Source organism: Ruditapes philippinarum, unplaced genomic scaffold (genome assembly GCF_026571515.1).
Source record: "Ruditapes philippinarum isolate M1 unplaced genomic scaffold, ASM2657151v2 ctg732_1_1_1_1, whole genome shotgun sequence".
In the NCBI taxonomy this organism is placed as follows: domain Eukaryota; kingdom Metazoa; phylum Mollusca; class Bivalvia; order Venerida; family Veneridae; genus Ruditapes; species Ruditapes philippinarum.
The window spans coordinates 327,356-341,024 of record NW_026864254.1 but is presented as its reverse complement, the minus strand read 5'-3'; the positions used below and the strand labels follow the sequence as shown (position 1 = coordinate 341,024).

General features: G+C 32.4%; 2 protein-coding genes across 4 annotated transcripts; both read right to left on the bottom strand.

Annotated features, from left to right (window-relative positions):
* Nucleotides 1-831: 831 nt before the first annotated feature.
* On the bottom strand, nucleotides 832-6,940 carry LOC132724983 (bromodomain-containing protein DDB_G0280777-like). 3 transcript variants are annotated; one of them, XM_060709977.1, is made up of 4 exons: nucleotides 5,273-5,559; nucleotides 4,728-4,891; nucleotides 1,849-2,072; nucleotides 832-1,809 (listed from the first exon to the last, which is right to left on the bottom strand). In XM_060709977.1, the coding sequence occupies exons 2-4, from the start codon at nucleotides 4,873-4,875 to the stop codon at nucleotides 1,492-1,494; spliced, it is 690 nt and encodes a 229-aa protein (XP_060565960.1). In that variant the 5' UTR covers nucleotides 4,876-4,891; nucleotides 5,273-5,559; the 3' UTR covers nucleotides 832-1,491. The 3 variants fall into 3 exon arrangements, with proteins under 3 accessions (XP_060565960.1, XP_060565959.1, XP_060565958.1); XM_060709976.1 differs by lacking the exon at nucleotides 5,273-5,559 and adding an exon at nucleotides 6,796-6,940 and having other exon boundaries at nucleotides 833-2,072; XM_060709975.1 differs by having other exon boundaries at nucleotides 834-2,072; nucleotides 5,273-5,558.
* A 989-nt stretch (nucleotides 6,941-7,929) lies between these two features.
* On the bottom strand, nucleotides 7,930-13,290 carry LOC132724991 (sulfotransferase 4A1-like). Its single transcript, XM_060709985.1, has 7 exons — nucleotides 13,117-13,290; nucleotides 12,569-12,697; nucleotides 11,953-12,050; nucleotides 10,478-10,607; nucleotides 10,067-10,161; nucleotides 8,659-8,845; nucleotides 7,930-8,036 (listed from the first exon to the last, which is right to left on the bottom strand). Exons 1-7 carry the CDS (start codon nucleotides 13,274-13,276, stop codon nucleotides 7,930-7,932), a joined length of 906 nt encoding a protein of 301 aa, XP_060565968.1. The 5' UTR covers nucleotides 13,277-13,290.
* Between the last annotated feature and the right edge of the window lie 379 nt (nucleotides 13,291-13,669).

Genomic DNA, 13,669 nt, shown 5'->3' with positions numbered 1-13,669 from the left:
AAAACAGTAGCATTTGTTTCCCTTGAGTAGATAATCGTGATGTTAAAGTTCTAAATAATTTCTATCTAATGTTATATTAAAAATAGGTCTGGCATTGATAACGTTTTACAATATTGGTAAGGTACTATTGAATTACTTTCTTTATAATCTTTGTAGAATCCTAAAAGAAATCTTTGTTCCTCTTAAATTGTATAGCTCATTATATTGTATGTATATGCATAAATGTTTTGTGTTGTGAAAAAAAAAAATCTGAAAAAAAAAGTTGGCAGTCTAGTAGCCTGAAGTTGGCAGCCTAGCTGCCTGGAGTTGGCTTCCTAGCAACCGAGCAACCTGAAGTTGGCTTCCTGGCAGCCGAGCAGCCTGAAACTGGCAGCCTTAAGACGACTGTTAGTCTGCCAAAATCAAAAGCTTCGAAGACTGTAAAATTCAGCATCTTAAAATGTGAAGATCTTGATAATGAAAATAAGCGTATATTAATCTAAGGAAGTGCTTATAAAGCGTTCTTGACCGTTTTCTTGTTACTTATATTTTTGGTTTTCTTTAGGCTGTTAGGCTGCCAATTCCAGGCTGCTAAGCTGCCAATTTCAGGATGCTAGGCTACCAATTTCAGGCTGCTAAATTGCTAGGCTGCCAACTTCAGGCTGCTAAGCTGCCAGCTTCATGCTGCCAGGCTGCCAACTTCAGGCTGCTAAGCTGCCAGCTTCATGCTGCCAGGCTGCCAACTTCAGGCTGCTAAGCTGCCAGCTTCATGCTGCCAGGCTGCCAACTTCAGGCTGCTAAGCTGCCAGCTTCATGCTGCCAGGCTGCCAACTTCAGGCTTCTAAGCTGCCAGCTTCATGCTGCCAGGCTGCCAACTTCACGAGCATATATACTATTAACAAATCCAAGTATTGTTTCACGTTTAGTTTTTCACGTCTCGATGTAAATATCGATTTGAAACTGAATACATTTAAAATGTTATTGCGTTTGACAGTTGCTGCGTATCAGATGAAATAAACAATAAACGTACATCAATAAATAATAACCTTTGAACATTTACTAAGTAAAGCAGATAAATCAATACAGAAGTACATGTATGCACATTTAATGGTTATATTTAATAGATATAACGATTTTTGACAGATTATATGGGCCTACATAAAACGTTATATCATATACAACCAATCAAAAAATCTTCATAACGAATTTATGATACAGCAAACTTCCTTTTTGAGAGGAAAAATTGTGATTTCTTCATAAATTGACTGCAGCCGTGTGTATAAAACTATATATAATCGTCACAATTATCCAATGAAAAACGACCTTACAAATGTGCAGTATTCATATACATAAAAAATTCATATACATGTATAAAACAATTGTAAACAAAATAATAAATGAAATGAGTGAGTAAAGCAGAACAGTTCATTCTAAAATTTCATATATTCATGTAAATTGTATAACGTGTTGAGCAATGGAAGAACGTAGAAAACGTAGAAAAAGTTTATTATTTTAAGACTGCATTGGCGCCTCTTGCGAAGGCTGTGCCTGGGCGGGCGCCGGCAAAGGTTCCGGGTAAGCATAACCGGCTGATTGTAACTGACTCATTTGTGCCAAAAGCATGTTTTGTTCATTGAATAACTCCTGGAGTTTTACTGGATCTTTTTCTTCCGCTTGTCTTTTCATAATTTCATTAAGAAGTTCCATTTGTTCGGATTGCAATTCTTTAACATGCTCTTCGTTGTAAGCCAGAGGAGAACCTTGCGCAGCTGGCATACCAATAGGCGTCACACCGTACTGTTGTTCTCCAAATGGTTGTTGTTGTTGTTGTTGTCCAAATGGTTGTTGTTGTTGTTGTTGTTGTTGTTGAACAAACATTTCTTGTTGTTGTCCAACTGGTTGTGGTTGTCCAAACATTTGTTGTGGTTGTCCAAATGGTTGTTGTGTTTGTCCAAACATTTGTTGTTGTTGTCCAAACATTTGTTGTTGTTGGCCAGGCTGTTGTTGTGCCATTATAGCCTGTATCATCATCATTTGTTGTTGTTGTAAGTGTTGGATGTCCTGTCCATAACTGACATTTTTTCTTGATCTACCTGCAGTAAACAATAAGGATAACGATACAATCTGTGATGTGTATGTATAAAACAATGATAATTATACTAAAGTTATCATAAAGAATTATTCATGATAATATACATGTCGTAGTTGTAGTAACTAGTAGCTAGTAGCAGTAGGAGCAGTAGAAATAGAAGCAGTTTAAGCAGTAGGTAAAACAAAGTAGAAGTAGTAGTAGTAGAAGAATAATAAGTAGCAGCAGCAGAGTCAGTAATATTAGTAGCAGTAGCAGTAGCAATAACAGCAGTTTTAGCAATAGCTGCAGTAGTAGTAAAAGTAGCAATAGCAGTAGCAGTAGCAGCAGCAGCAGTAGCAGTAGTGGTAGAAGTAGTAGTAGCAGTAGTAGCAGTAGAAGTAATAATAATACTGGTAAATGATGATGATAATGATGATAATGATGATGATGCTGATTATAATGATGATGATGCTGATTATAATGATGATGATGCTGATTATAATGATGATGATGCTGATTATAATGATGATGATGATGATGATAATGATGATGATGATGATGATGATTATGATGATGATGATGATGATGATGCTCATTATGATGATTTTAATGATGATGAAAAGAAAAAAGATACTAGTCATTATCATTGCTCCGCGCCCACAGGCGCGGAGCTATTAGTGTTTACTATTTTTTTTTGTCCATGGCCCCGGATTTGATCAATTAATCCTTTCGATTTACAGCTAAAAGTAAATCCCCATTCAAGAACTCCTTTCAATTTCTATATTGGTTTCCCCTTCGGTGAGTCGCAGCATGTCATATTAATGAATGAGAACCGGAAAGCTGTTCTGCTGTACATGAATTCGAAAGCTATAAATAGCTATAAATGTTCTGATTTTTGACACTCAGGTTATTTCCCTTTTTTAGTAGTACATGAAATTATAATTTGTTACATTTTGAATTTCATTTACACACAGCATATCAAGTATACTATTAGTGATTGAATTTGTCAATATAAAGAAGATTTCAGACATAAGACTTTAACAATTTTGCTTTTGATAATTATTCTTAAAGCTGCATACCTCCAGATGACCCAAAATATTTCAAGAAAATTAAACTTGGAAAAACCATACTAAAACTTTGAGAAAAGTGAACAAATTAAAGATTCAAGTAATAATTATCTTATGTGCAATTAATGACTGTATTTTGTAGTATTTAACACCGTATTTCTACTGCGTTACTAACGCAGTAGGGGCTATTTATGCATATTTTGACCTCTTTTTGGTAATTGACGTGGATTTTAAGTGCCGATTGTAATGTGTCAAGTACTTTCTTTGTTCATTTCACAATATTTTACCTTTAAATACATTTTCAAAATTTTCATGAAAATTAGGATGAATCTGGAGGCGTGCTGCTTTAATTTATATTTATGAAATCAAATGTTTAATAATTAACATGTTGATAAATTGGTTGTTTTGAAATAATTAAAGTTTAGTTTATAAGGTAACATTTCATTCGCTTCATTGTTATGCATACCACTATATGCTTCAAAATTAACTCTTAAGGGTATGACTGGTGACATGTCCGGGGTCCGTACTCGACAGGGAAAGCTGCATTTTGTGGCCTTACATGTACCAGCGGATGGACCCTCATTAAGCATACATAGGCTATAGATAGATATCATGATAACAAAAGAAACTTTGACGTGCAGTTTAAACATGAAGTGTAATGTTTTTATGAATGGTTTTAAAGCAATTCAACAAAAATATATATTGATCTCCCAATAAATCTCCCAATAAATCAATTAACAATAGTTTTTATTTATATATGTTTCACAAATGTCAAACAGCTTTTTTATCTTTGACTCGCACGAACATGATGTTAGTGAATTTCCTCATACCTGCCTAAAATCCAGGTAACTGTCTTCTATTATATTGATAAATACTGTATCACCATGTAACGCGTGTATAACAAACAAACAAATTCCTGGATTTGTTTTTTTTGAAATTCATCCCATTTTTTCATTCCAGAGTGTGTTCTACTTTCAGTATTGAACGAAACCATTTTTTTTTAATTTGACATGAAAAAATGCATGTTATATTACTATATTAAAATATTAGTCCCTTTTGTTACTTTTTATTAGTCCCTTTTGTATATTTGTTACAATTATAATAATAATAAAATAACAGCCTTTGATATTTTTATCATCTTATGTTACTGACTACAGTAGTGACACAAACAGAACACAGTACAGTCATGAAAAAAAAAATCAAAAAAAAAAAAAAAAAATCAAATCAAAAACATAACATTTACAAGTCTTGTAAGTCTTGTTTGTATTCAATGGAATTACTTTCCTTACCAGGTAGGCATCAGTGAAAGCATTTTTTATATTAAATATCTTTCCCCTCTTTTTAATTATGGACAGTGCATAAGATAAGTATAATTATGCAAAAAATGGTTTACAAAACATTCGGAAAAAAATCAACAATAGTACTTGATCTGAATATAACATGACCTGTGCGTAGGAATAATTTGGTAAGGTATCTGTAAAGAGCGCATTTTTTTGCGCGGAGCTTCTCAATTGCTGCACTGCAGCAACATTTGTACTTGTAATTTTAATTATTTCGACGTTTAAATGATCATGTTTCGGCTTTATCTAACAGTTTAACATAAATCTTACCCATGCAACAGAGAAATAGTAAACCAAGGCCTCCACCTCTACCCCGACGCCGACGGCCAAACCTATTTCGCCTTCTACCAAAGCCAACTCGTCGGTGTCGACGACCAGCGCGCCTTCCGCGCCCTCCCCGTCTCAATCCCATCCCCATGGTTTAAAATGTGTATCTGTATGAAACAAAACGATGAATAAAATTCAAATCATATCAATTTTTTTACGACAATTTCATTGTTTACGACAATCAATGTTGGTATGACGTTGCGTAATTCGTAAACAAAACAAATTAGGCACTTAATTAACGGTAGAAAGATATTAGGAAAGAGATGGTTTATTTAGGTTATCGTAATATAACTGGGCCTGCTGCGAAATTGCCTTTGTCTAGGCCAAAAGGACTGGGGTATGTGAACGTGGGGCGGCGGGGTTTAAAAGAAACCGGTAAAATAATGTTTATTAATAATGCGGGTAATTTAGGGTTTTCGAAAGTGGGGGTGTCGGTCCTCGTTACAATGTAAAAAATCTACGAAAACGACGAGTGAAAGTAAACTCACGCTTTTATTAATAAAAATCCTCTTTAATATTAACCAATCACTTTAACTAGATATAATACACCATTTTCAACATTTTCCATTCCATGTTATTATATATCCTTTTGTGATGGAATGTCAATATTTTCGTTTAATATTTAACGAGCTATTATTGAGCGCTTTATGATTCTCATTGAACTGAATTAAAATCTCTAAGATATAAATTGTATACGGAGTCAGATCAAGTGTTAAATTAACTTGCATTTTATAACAAGTAAGTTCCCGTGACAACGCGTAGTATTTCAAAATAAAACATATCCAAATTATCAACTAGAAATATTAAACATATTCTTTTTTTCCGTTTACTTAATATCATATTTCGAGGTCAAAAATAGAATGTATAAAGTGAACAGGTAAAGTATGTATGGAAAGGTTTAAATAATTATGTTCCTAAATTTCACCTCATTTTTACCGAGTAGGTGGTCTATGATTGTGGCTAGTTAGGGGAGATTTCATAAAGATGTTAAGATGATGGACTCTGGATATGTGTAAACATAATCTAACTTCGTTATTAAAGGCCCATTATGCGTCAGAAATGTTTTTATACATCAAAAGCTTTTCAATTTTAGTGTACTTGTATAGTTTCAAAAAATTGCGAAGCGAATAATTTGTTTTTTCTGTTGCATTTTGGCAATAAGTACGGTTATAGAGATTCTGCATTTTGTATAAAAATCAAAATACTACTTTGTTTACAGTTTGTTACTTTTATTACAATTGTCTTCATAATTAGAGCTACGAAATTTCCTCAGGTAACAAGCATCTAAAATGTGCTTTTAGTCTAAATCCATGCTTTAAACGTTATAATACTCTTTTTTTTACCCTTTCTTAATCAGAAAAAATATGTTTCTGAGCCTCAATGTGCCTTTAACGGAAATTAACGGAAAAGTGTGAATTATTATAACAGGATAAGTTTAGCATGATGTTAGCCATCTGACCTATGGGCTTATCAGCAATGAAATTTATCGATAGTCTGATTAAGACCGGTGATGAATTTTAGTAGTAGCCATCTACACAGCTGTAAACCAATCAGATCACGTGACTGGTACATGTATATTCATACTATGTAAACATACCCGTTCAATCAATGATGTTGCTAAAACTGAATTTTATTTTGTTTTATTTGATGCGAAAATGCAAATTATACAAATGTATATCTATACAGTAGTAAGTTTGTAATCGTTAATAAAATTTGTACAGTATATTTATAGAAAAGTCTAATGCATATATTTCATTGAATTTCCACTTGTTGTTCAGAACATATTTAGTAGAAATTGTTTACTACAACATAAATCTACATATAAATATATAAACGCGTCATCAATAGAAAAAAGCTGAATTAAAACATTCATTAAAACATAAAGTGTTAACGTAAATTAATCGATAAAATTAACCTGGGACATAATAAAATGTATTACATCCCTTACTTACTTTTAATAATTTAATAAGATCATAAAAAGAAACATTCAAGTAAACAAAACATAACTTACATACTCGCCCTTTAAATTCTTTTTTATTCTTCTTTTTTTTATCACGATTCTTTTGAAATACTACACGAAGAATTTCTGCTAGTGGTATAGTCCATTTTGAAATACTATCAATAATCTGCAGGTCAGAACGGGTCGATAAAAGTACATAGGTTCACGCGTTGTACTTTTTCACCATGTGTAGCATGTAATGCGTAGTTGCGGTAATACCAAAACCAAATCCACGGTGTTTATAACATGTACGACTATTTAGTAAAAACTTTGGGAAACTTAAACTTTTCTCTTTTAGGGTTTTTATACCATGGTAAATAATATACTATCATTTGAAATTATCTATATCAGAATAAAACAGACAAATGACAATAACATAAAGAATGTTCTTCAATATACATGTATAACACAGTCACTGGTTATTTAAACTCAATTCCACACATATCTGTAGTTTGAATTTCAGCTATTATGGACGCAGACTTTATAAAATAGCAATTATTCTAAAATAACTAGGCTTAATATTTCGAGACAACTAGAATAGTATACTGGCACGCGAGTAGTTTCCATACAAATGCAGTGCCCGTCTTTTTCGTATAAACGCTTGATTTCTAATAACATTATAATTTTCTGCTAAACTCAAACTTAAATTCGTTTAATAAGTCAAGTGATACAGTTGACTGTCTCATAACTCAGACGTCGCGAGTTCAAATCTAAATGAGGACCGTAACCAAGATAACTTCTTAAATAAAGATGAGCAGTCCGGATTTCAGGAGAGTGGAGGTGAAATGACACCAAATTCATCAAGATTAACGAGCATTAAATAACTATGAAATAAAAACATTACATAAACCATAACAATTACAACATTTTGTTTAGATGAACATGTAAGCAGTTGACACACGTATACTGTAAAATATTATAGAATATAATATTTTTTTTTTCAATCATGGGCCATCGCTGGCGTTTTATCACAATTTAATAATATACATAATATGCATGTAATAACCAAGGATTACAACTGATTGTTTAACACAAATAGTGATTGAAATACGTGCATTTGTTTCCTTTTCATCAAATATGAATCTTAAAATATGTTTAATTCGACGCTTGGTTACATTATTCAAAAACGTCTAAAAAACATTATTTTTATGTTTGCTCAAGTTCGAGTCCTGAACCATCGAGCTCTTTGAGTAGTTTGTCAATTTTCGCACTTTGCTCCTCCGTCAGGACTTGCCGCCAAACACCAGGTTTACCTTAAAACAAATAGGTTTTAAATGATAAATCAATTTTAAAGCGGCCTTCAGTTTTAATTTTTTGTTGGAAAATCAGTGTTCTGTTTGGTTTCAAACTAAGCATGTCAGTAACTATATCTAGGAAAGCCTTCTTCAACACAGCGTCCGGGGAGCCATTTATAACGCGATAATGACGTTCGATTCTAAAAATAGAAGATTGGGAGCCGAATCGTCCACTTACTATTTAACATATAAAGAGCGGACAGGTAGATCATTTAAGGGTATCGAGGGGTTTCCTTATTGTTTATGTATTTTAAGGATGGCAAATTTGATTTTCCACTTTAATTCTTTTAATTTTACAATTCTATGAAACGATTTATCTAAAAATAACATTTAACCTTAAGAAAAGCTGAAGGCCGCTTTAATGTGTATTAAGTCTTCATTTGTTTTGCTATTATTATATTTCTTCTCATGAGATATGATTATGAAAGTTTTATGTTTTCAATCAGCAAAGAAGTATGATTTCATAAACTTACAAATAATGATCCAAAAATTCAGAAGATTATTAAAGGAGTATTGTCTTGTAATGAAAAAATATCCATGCACAAACAAAATATACATGTACATGTAAATACAAATGTACCTTTGTTTATAAATCCACCTTCAGAGTTGTCATTTACGTATCGAATGTCTCTCCAGTATGACATGTTTACTTTGTCATTGTCCCTCATCTTGTCCACGTGACAATGTTCCACAATCCTCGTGACGTCATCTTCAGAAAGAGTACGTCCTAGAAAGGTCGCAATAGTCCTGACCGTAGCTGTCTTGTCCTGAAAATAAATGAAATATATATGTGTTAGTGACCTGTGATGGCGAAGCAATTGTATTGTACCAGTCTGAAGTTTTACATGTGCCAAATGTTGCTCCAAATTTAGCTGTAGTTTAGAATATCGCCGTATTCACGGAAAATAATAACACCGAATATACTGTCAAAAATAACATCCCGTAAAAACGGAATATATCACGGTTCATACGGATTATAATATCACCGTATATACGGAAGAGAATATCACCGTATATACGGAAGATAATATCTTCGTTTATTATATAATCTATAAATAGCTTTGAAATGCCTTTCCCTGATTGGCTAACAAGCAACTTTTTGTAAAAAATAACAGGTCAATATCAGAGTATATTCACTGTTTTTTTTCCTAAAAATAGATTTTCAGAGTATATTCACTGGTTTTTCTTCTAAAAATAGACTTTCTGGAAATCCCTAAAAGACGCGAGACTTTGGCGCGACGTCACGCCAAGTTTGTTGTTATTATTCTGAAGAAACGTTGAGTTGGGTGTACATAAGAGTCAAATTAGTCTATTTTAGTTACTGTTTTTCATATTTAAGAAAAATAGGGATTAGCATGCCAATGGAAAGGGCCAAATTATGGAAACAGTAGACAAGCTGAAAAATAATGATTTCCGTCGTATGCAATGGCAGATGTGATAAGCCATATAAAAGCTATTTATAGATTATATAATAAAACAGATATGTACTTTTTAGCTGTTGAATATGATGTGATATGTGCTGAAAAATTAATATTGACCTCGGCTATCGCCTCGGTCAATATTAATTTTTTCAGTACATATCACATCATATTCAACAGCTAAAAAGTCCATATTTGTATAATATACGAAGAGACTGTCACAGCATATACGGAATATATCACCGTATGTACGGAAGATAACATCACCGTATATACGGAAGCTATCCCAGTGTATACAGAAGCTACCACAGTTTATATGGATAAAGTTATTACCGAATATACAGAAGGGAACATCGCCGTATTCAAACCTCATTAAGTGTCTATTATTGCTTTTAGAATCCATTTACAACTAGATTATAGCATAACAAATGTATTGTATAATTAAGAATCTTTGTCCCGGTTCACAACAATAGTAGAGTACAAGTAAATACAAAACAGAAAACTAAACATTTCAATTAAAACTGATATAGATGATTAAGTAACATCATAAACTTTGATTTGTTTACATACCTTAATTACGTCTTCATACTTTAAGAATAAAATATTTTTGTTGTTTCTTCTTTCCCAGTATTCTAAGACATGTCTTGGCCAGGGGCAAGCATATCCTGTGATAGAAATGAAAAGTTTTAAAATAAATGTGTAACTGTTTTACGAAGGTTTTATCTCAGACAAAGAAAAGAACGCTGGCACCAAAATCACGAAAAATATATGAAAGTATAAACGGGAATTTGGTGCAAGAGAAGTAATTCTTGATTATTCTTTGGGCAGCCTGTGTTAATAAGTATCATTTTATTCACTTTATGATTCTGGTGCCACTGAAATTACATAAAGATAGTTCTACATATGAGTCAGTATACAGTATGCAGACTACTTTTTACGTCTTATGTTACATAATATAAAGCTTGGTATATGCAGAAATACCTTTTCCTTCCACAAATGCGTCAATAAACTGATCGAAAGATTTGTCACCGTCCACAAGTTGATCTCCCCATTGCATCAAACGGTAAAACGATGTGACGACATCTTTTGGATTTCGTACCAAATATATAATCTGAAATAATGTAAATTTATCGTTTTGACCATGCAGTATGTAAGTCGAACCTTTTATTTTATGCTTTTCAGTGGATTACTGATTTATCCGTGGAAATTACATTTGATAATTTCGCAGTAAAAATTATCAAAATATAATTTCACACTTTTCAATGACGAAACTACTTTTTTAAGGGTTTCCCCATGTGGTACCTCAATTTTATTTTTGCTGACGATTCTGACAATGTTTACAATGACAATGAGTGTTTAAAGAAAAAGCAAAGCTGAAATTGATAAATAACTTAAATGTCAAAAGTAATAAAAAGAAGAAAACTTACTTCTATTATCACCAAATTTCATCTCTAAATTTTTTTTGTTTCATTTTTTACAGTCTGAAAAATACATTCTTTCCACATGTAAAACAACTCTTGATGACATTTGGGCATATTAAAGTATCCTACGAGCAATAACTGTCGTATGCTTTATGAAATATTGGAAAGCAATGGCAGCCATCTGCTCGTAGAATACGTAAACTACCCAGCGTTCCTGAGCCAGCTTCCAAGTTTTCCATTTTCCTATCTGCGTTTCTGAATGTTTTCACATCTGTCAACACTCATTTTTGTCTGTTACAATCCTCAAATAAGTTTTCTTTCTTTTAAAAAGGTGTATGACTAACAAATCCAAATGATATTCCTCTGAATCAAACACAATTATTTTCCTCCCATGAAATACACAACTTTAAAAAATGACCGCATACATTTAACAAAGCCAGGTCTAATATAAATTCGCAGTAATTAACAGAAATTTGGATGGATGGTTGGACTTTTTCTCCAACAAGAATTGTTTGTTTTTATTATCAAAACAAGCGAACATTCATATTTTATAATAAAATGGATAATATCACCGTCATTTAACGTTGATTGCCGAATTTATTTTGCAGCTCAAGACTTCTCGTATTTAATGAGAAATTCTGACTAAATGGGGCTCTCAATGGGGAAAACAGATTTTAATATTAACATTAACTTTATGGAAATTTCGTTTTAACTTGTTTTTAAGCATAAAATAAAAAGAAAATTTGTTTCTTTGGTGTGTAAGATGTAATTTTATTTCATCTCGTGAACTTTAAAATAGTATTTTTACTGTTTTTAAAGCCCACTCGATGAAATAAAATTCCATCTTGCACACAAACAAACAAATATCCTCTATTAAATGTACAAGAAAATGGTATCCAAAAGGTAACATCATTAAAATTACTAAATTTCAAGAAACAGCCTTTTATCCATTTTACTGACTTTTTTTTTACATACGACATATATTTGTAATTATTATCACTATCTGATAGATCATGAAATGAAGGCAACAGTTACCCTTCCTTTTCCATTTTGTAGTTGCGTTGGCAACAGGAAGTGATGTAAATGAGACTTGATCATGCGCGGTGACTTCATCTCCACAATGAACTTCAGTCCTAACAAACCAATTACAATGTATGCAATTTAAACCGATTTCCTCACAAATTTTAACGCTTATTTTACTTTATGCGATGATGCCTTCAAATAACAACAACATTAGTAACAACAACAACAACAGCAACAGAAATAAACATCCCCTACACCAACCTACACAAATGTACACTTACTGGTGCGCTTTCTAATAATACAAATTCAATTTTTTATTCATGTACATTGTATTAACCTTTGATTTATTGCTCATGAATATTAATTCCGGAATCAAAGAGCGGCATGCGGTTACTTTAATATGTCGCGTCCACGAGTCAGTTAATTGTACATTTGTCTTCTTATTTCATATTATGTCATACTACATGCATTTACTTGAGAATAAAGAAGCAACGGTTATCCTATAAGGGGAGATCACTGCGTGGGAGCTTGATAAAGAAATACCCTATCGCAACTACTCGGCCCATTCCGTCAGTCTTCGGATAAATTATTATAGATAATAGCCGAGGCAGTTCCGAATGAGAAGTACCTTTATAGTAAGGGTACCTGTCGTCTTTAACTTCAATCATTGGAAACCTTTCATCTAGCTGAACTTTAGAAGCAGTGTCAAAATCAAGCGTCTGTATTAGATAAACCATTTCCTGTGTCATAGTAGTACCTGTAAAACATCAAACAAAAATTTAGAGAAGTTGATATTTTCTTTTCCCACATTTTTTCTTTCAAATGCTTGTTTTATTGTACAATATGTACTGGAATAGAAATTTAAGCGAATATTTGTCCATACAAGGCGCTTCCAAAAAATTAGTTTAAGGGTTTGTACTTTATTCTAAAAACGGTCTCAAGGGAATTCAAGATGCTTTTTTTTCGGCATGATTTCATTATAAAATGGTATTAAAAGCGATACCCTTTTTCTTAATGAAAACATTTTAGAAAACAGCATTTTTCAGAAATTAATGTAAGAGTTAGCACATGTTCTAACTTACCAGATCGTGGGTAAGTTATCACCTAGATATTACACGAACTATTTTACCAGATCGTGGATAAATTATAATCCAGATATCAGAAGAACTAACTTACCAGATCGTGGGTAAGTTATGACCCAGATATCATCCTCTCTCGTATCCATATGCTCTATCTCTTCAATTTCATTTTCAAACATTAAAATCCCTTTATAAATCTTTCGGATCAGGGGTAATTTCGGCTTTTTATTTCCTTCAGGTGAGATTTTATCTGCCATTGTTTTATCCTCGTTAAAAAACAAATTCATCAAAATTATATGCTTATATTATAATGCTACTTTAAAGTGATAATTAAATTCATAAATTTATCTAGTTTCGTACCCTACATTTTGTGAACTTAGTTATCATTAAGGTGTATGTTCACATCTATATATAACTCAAATATTTTGGTTATATAAAATCATCATTTAAAAATTGCATGGGGATATGATTTTTTCAATGGGGACAATTTTTTTTTCGGGAGGGGCATAAAAATTTGATCTTCTAAAGTATCTAAAAAGTTTGGGTTAAAATTTCCTATCCAAAAACCCTAAAAATTTAACCATTTCTACAATTTACAACAACCCCAAAACTATATTTAAAGAAACCCGCAACTTGCAAAAGTAAAAAAT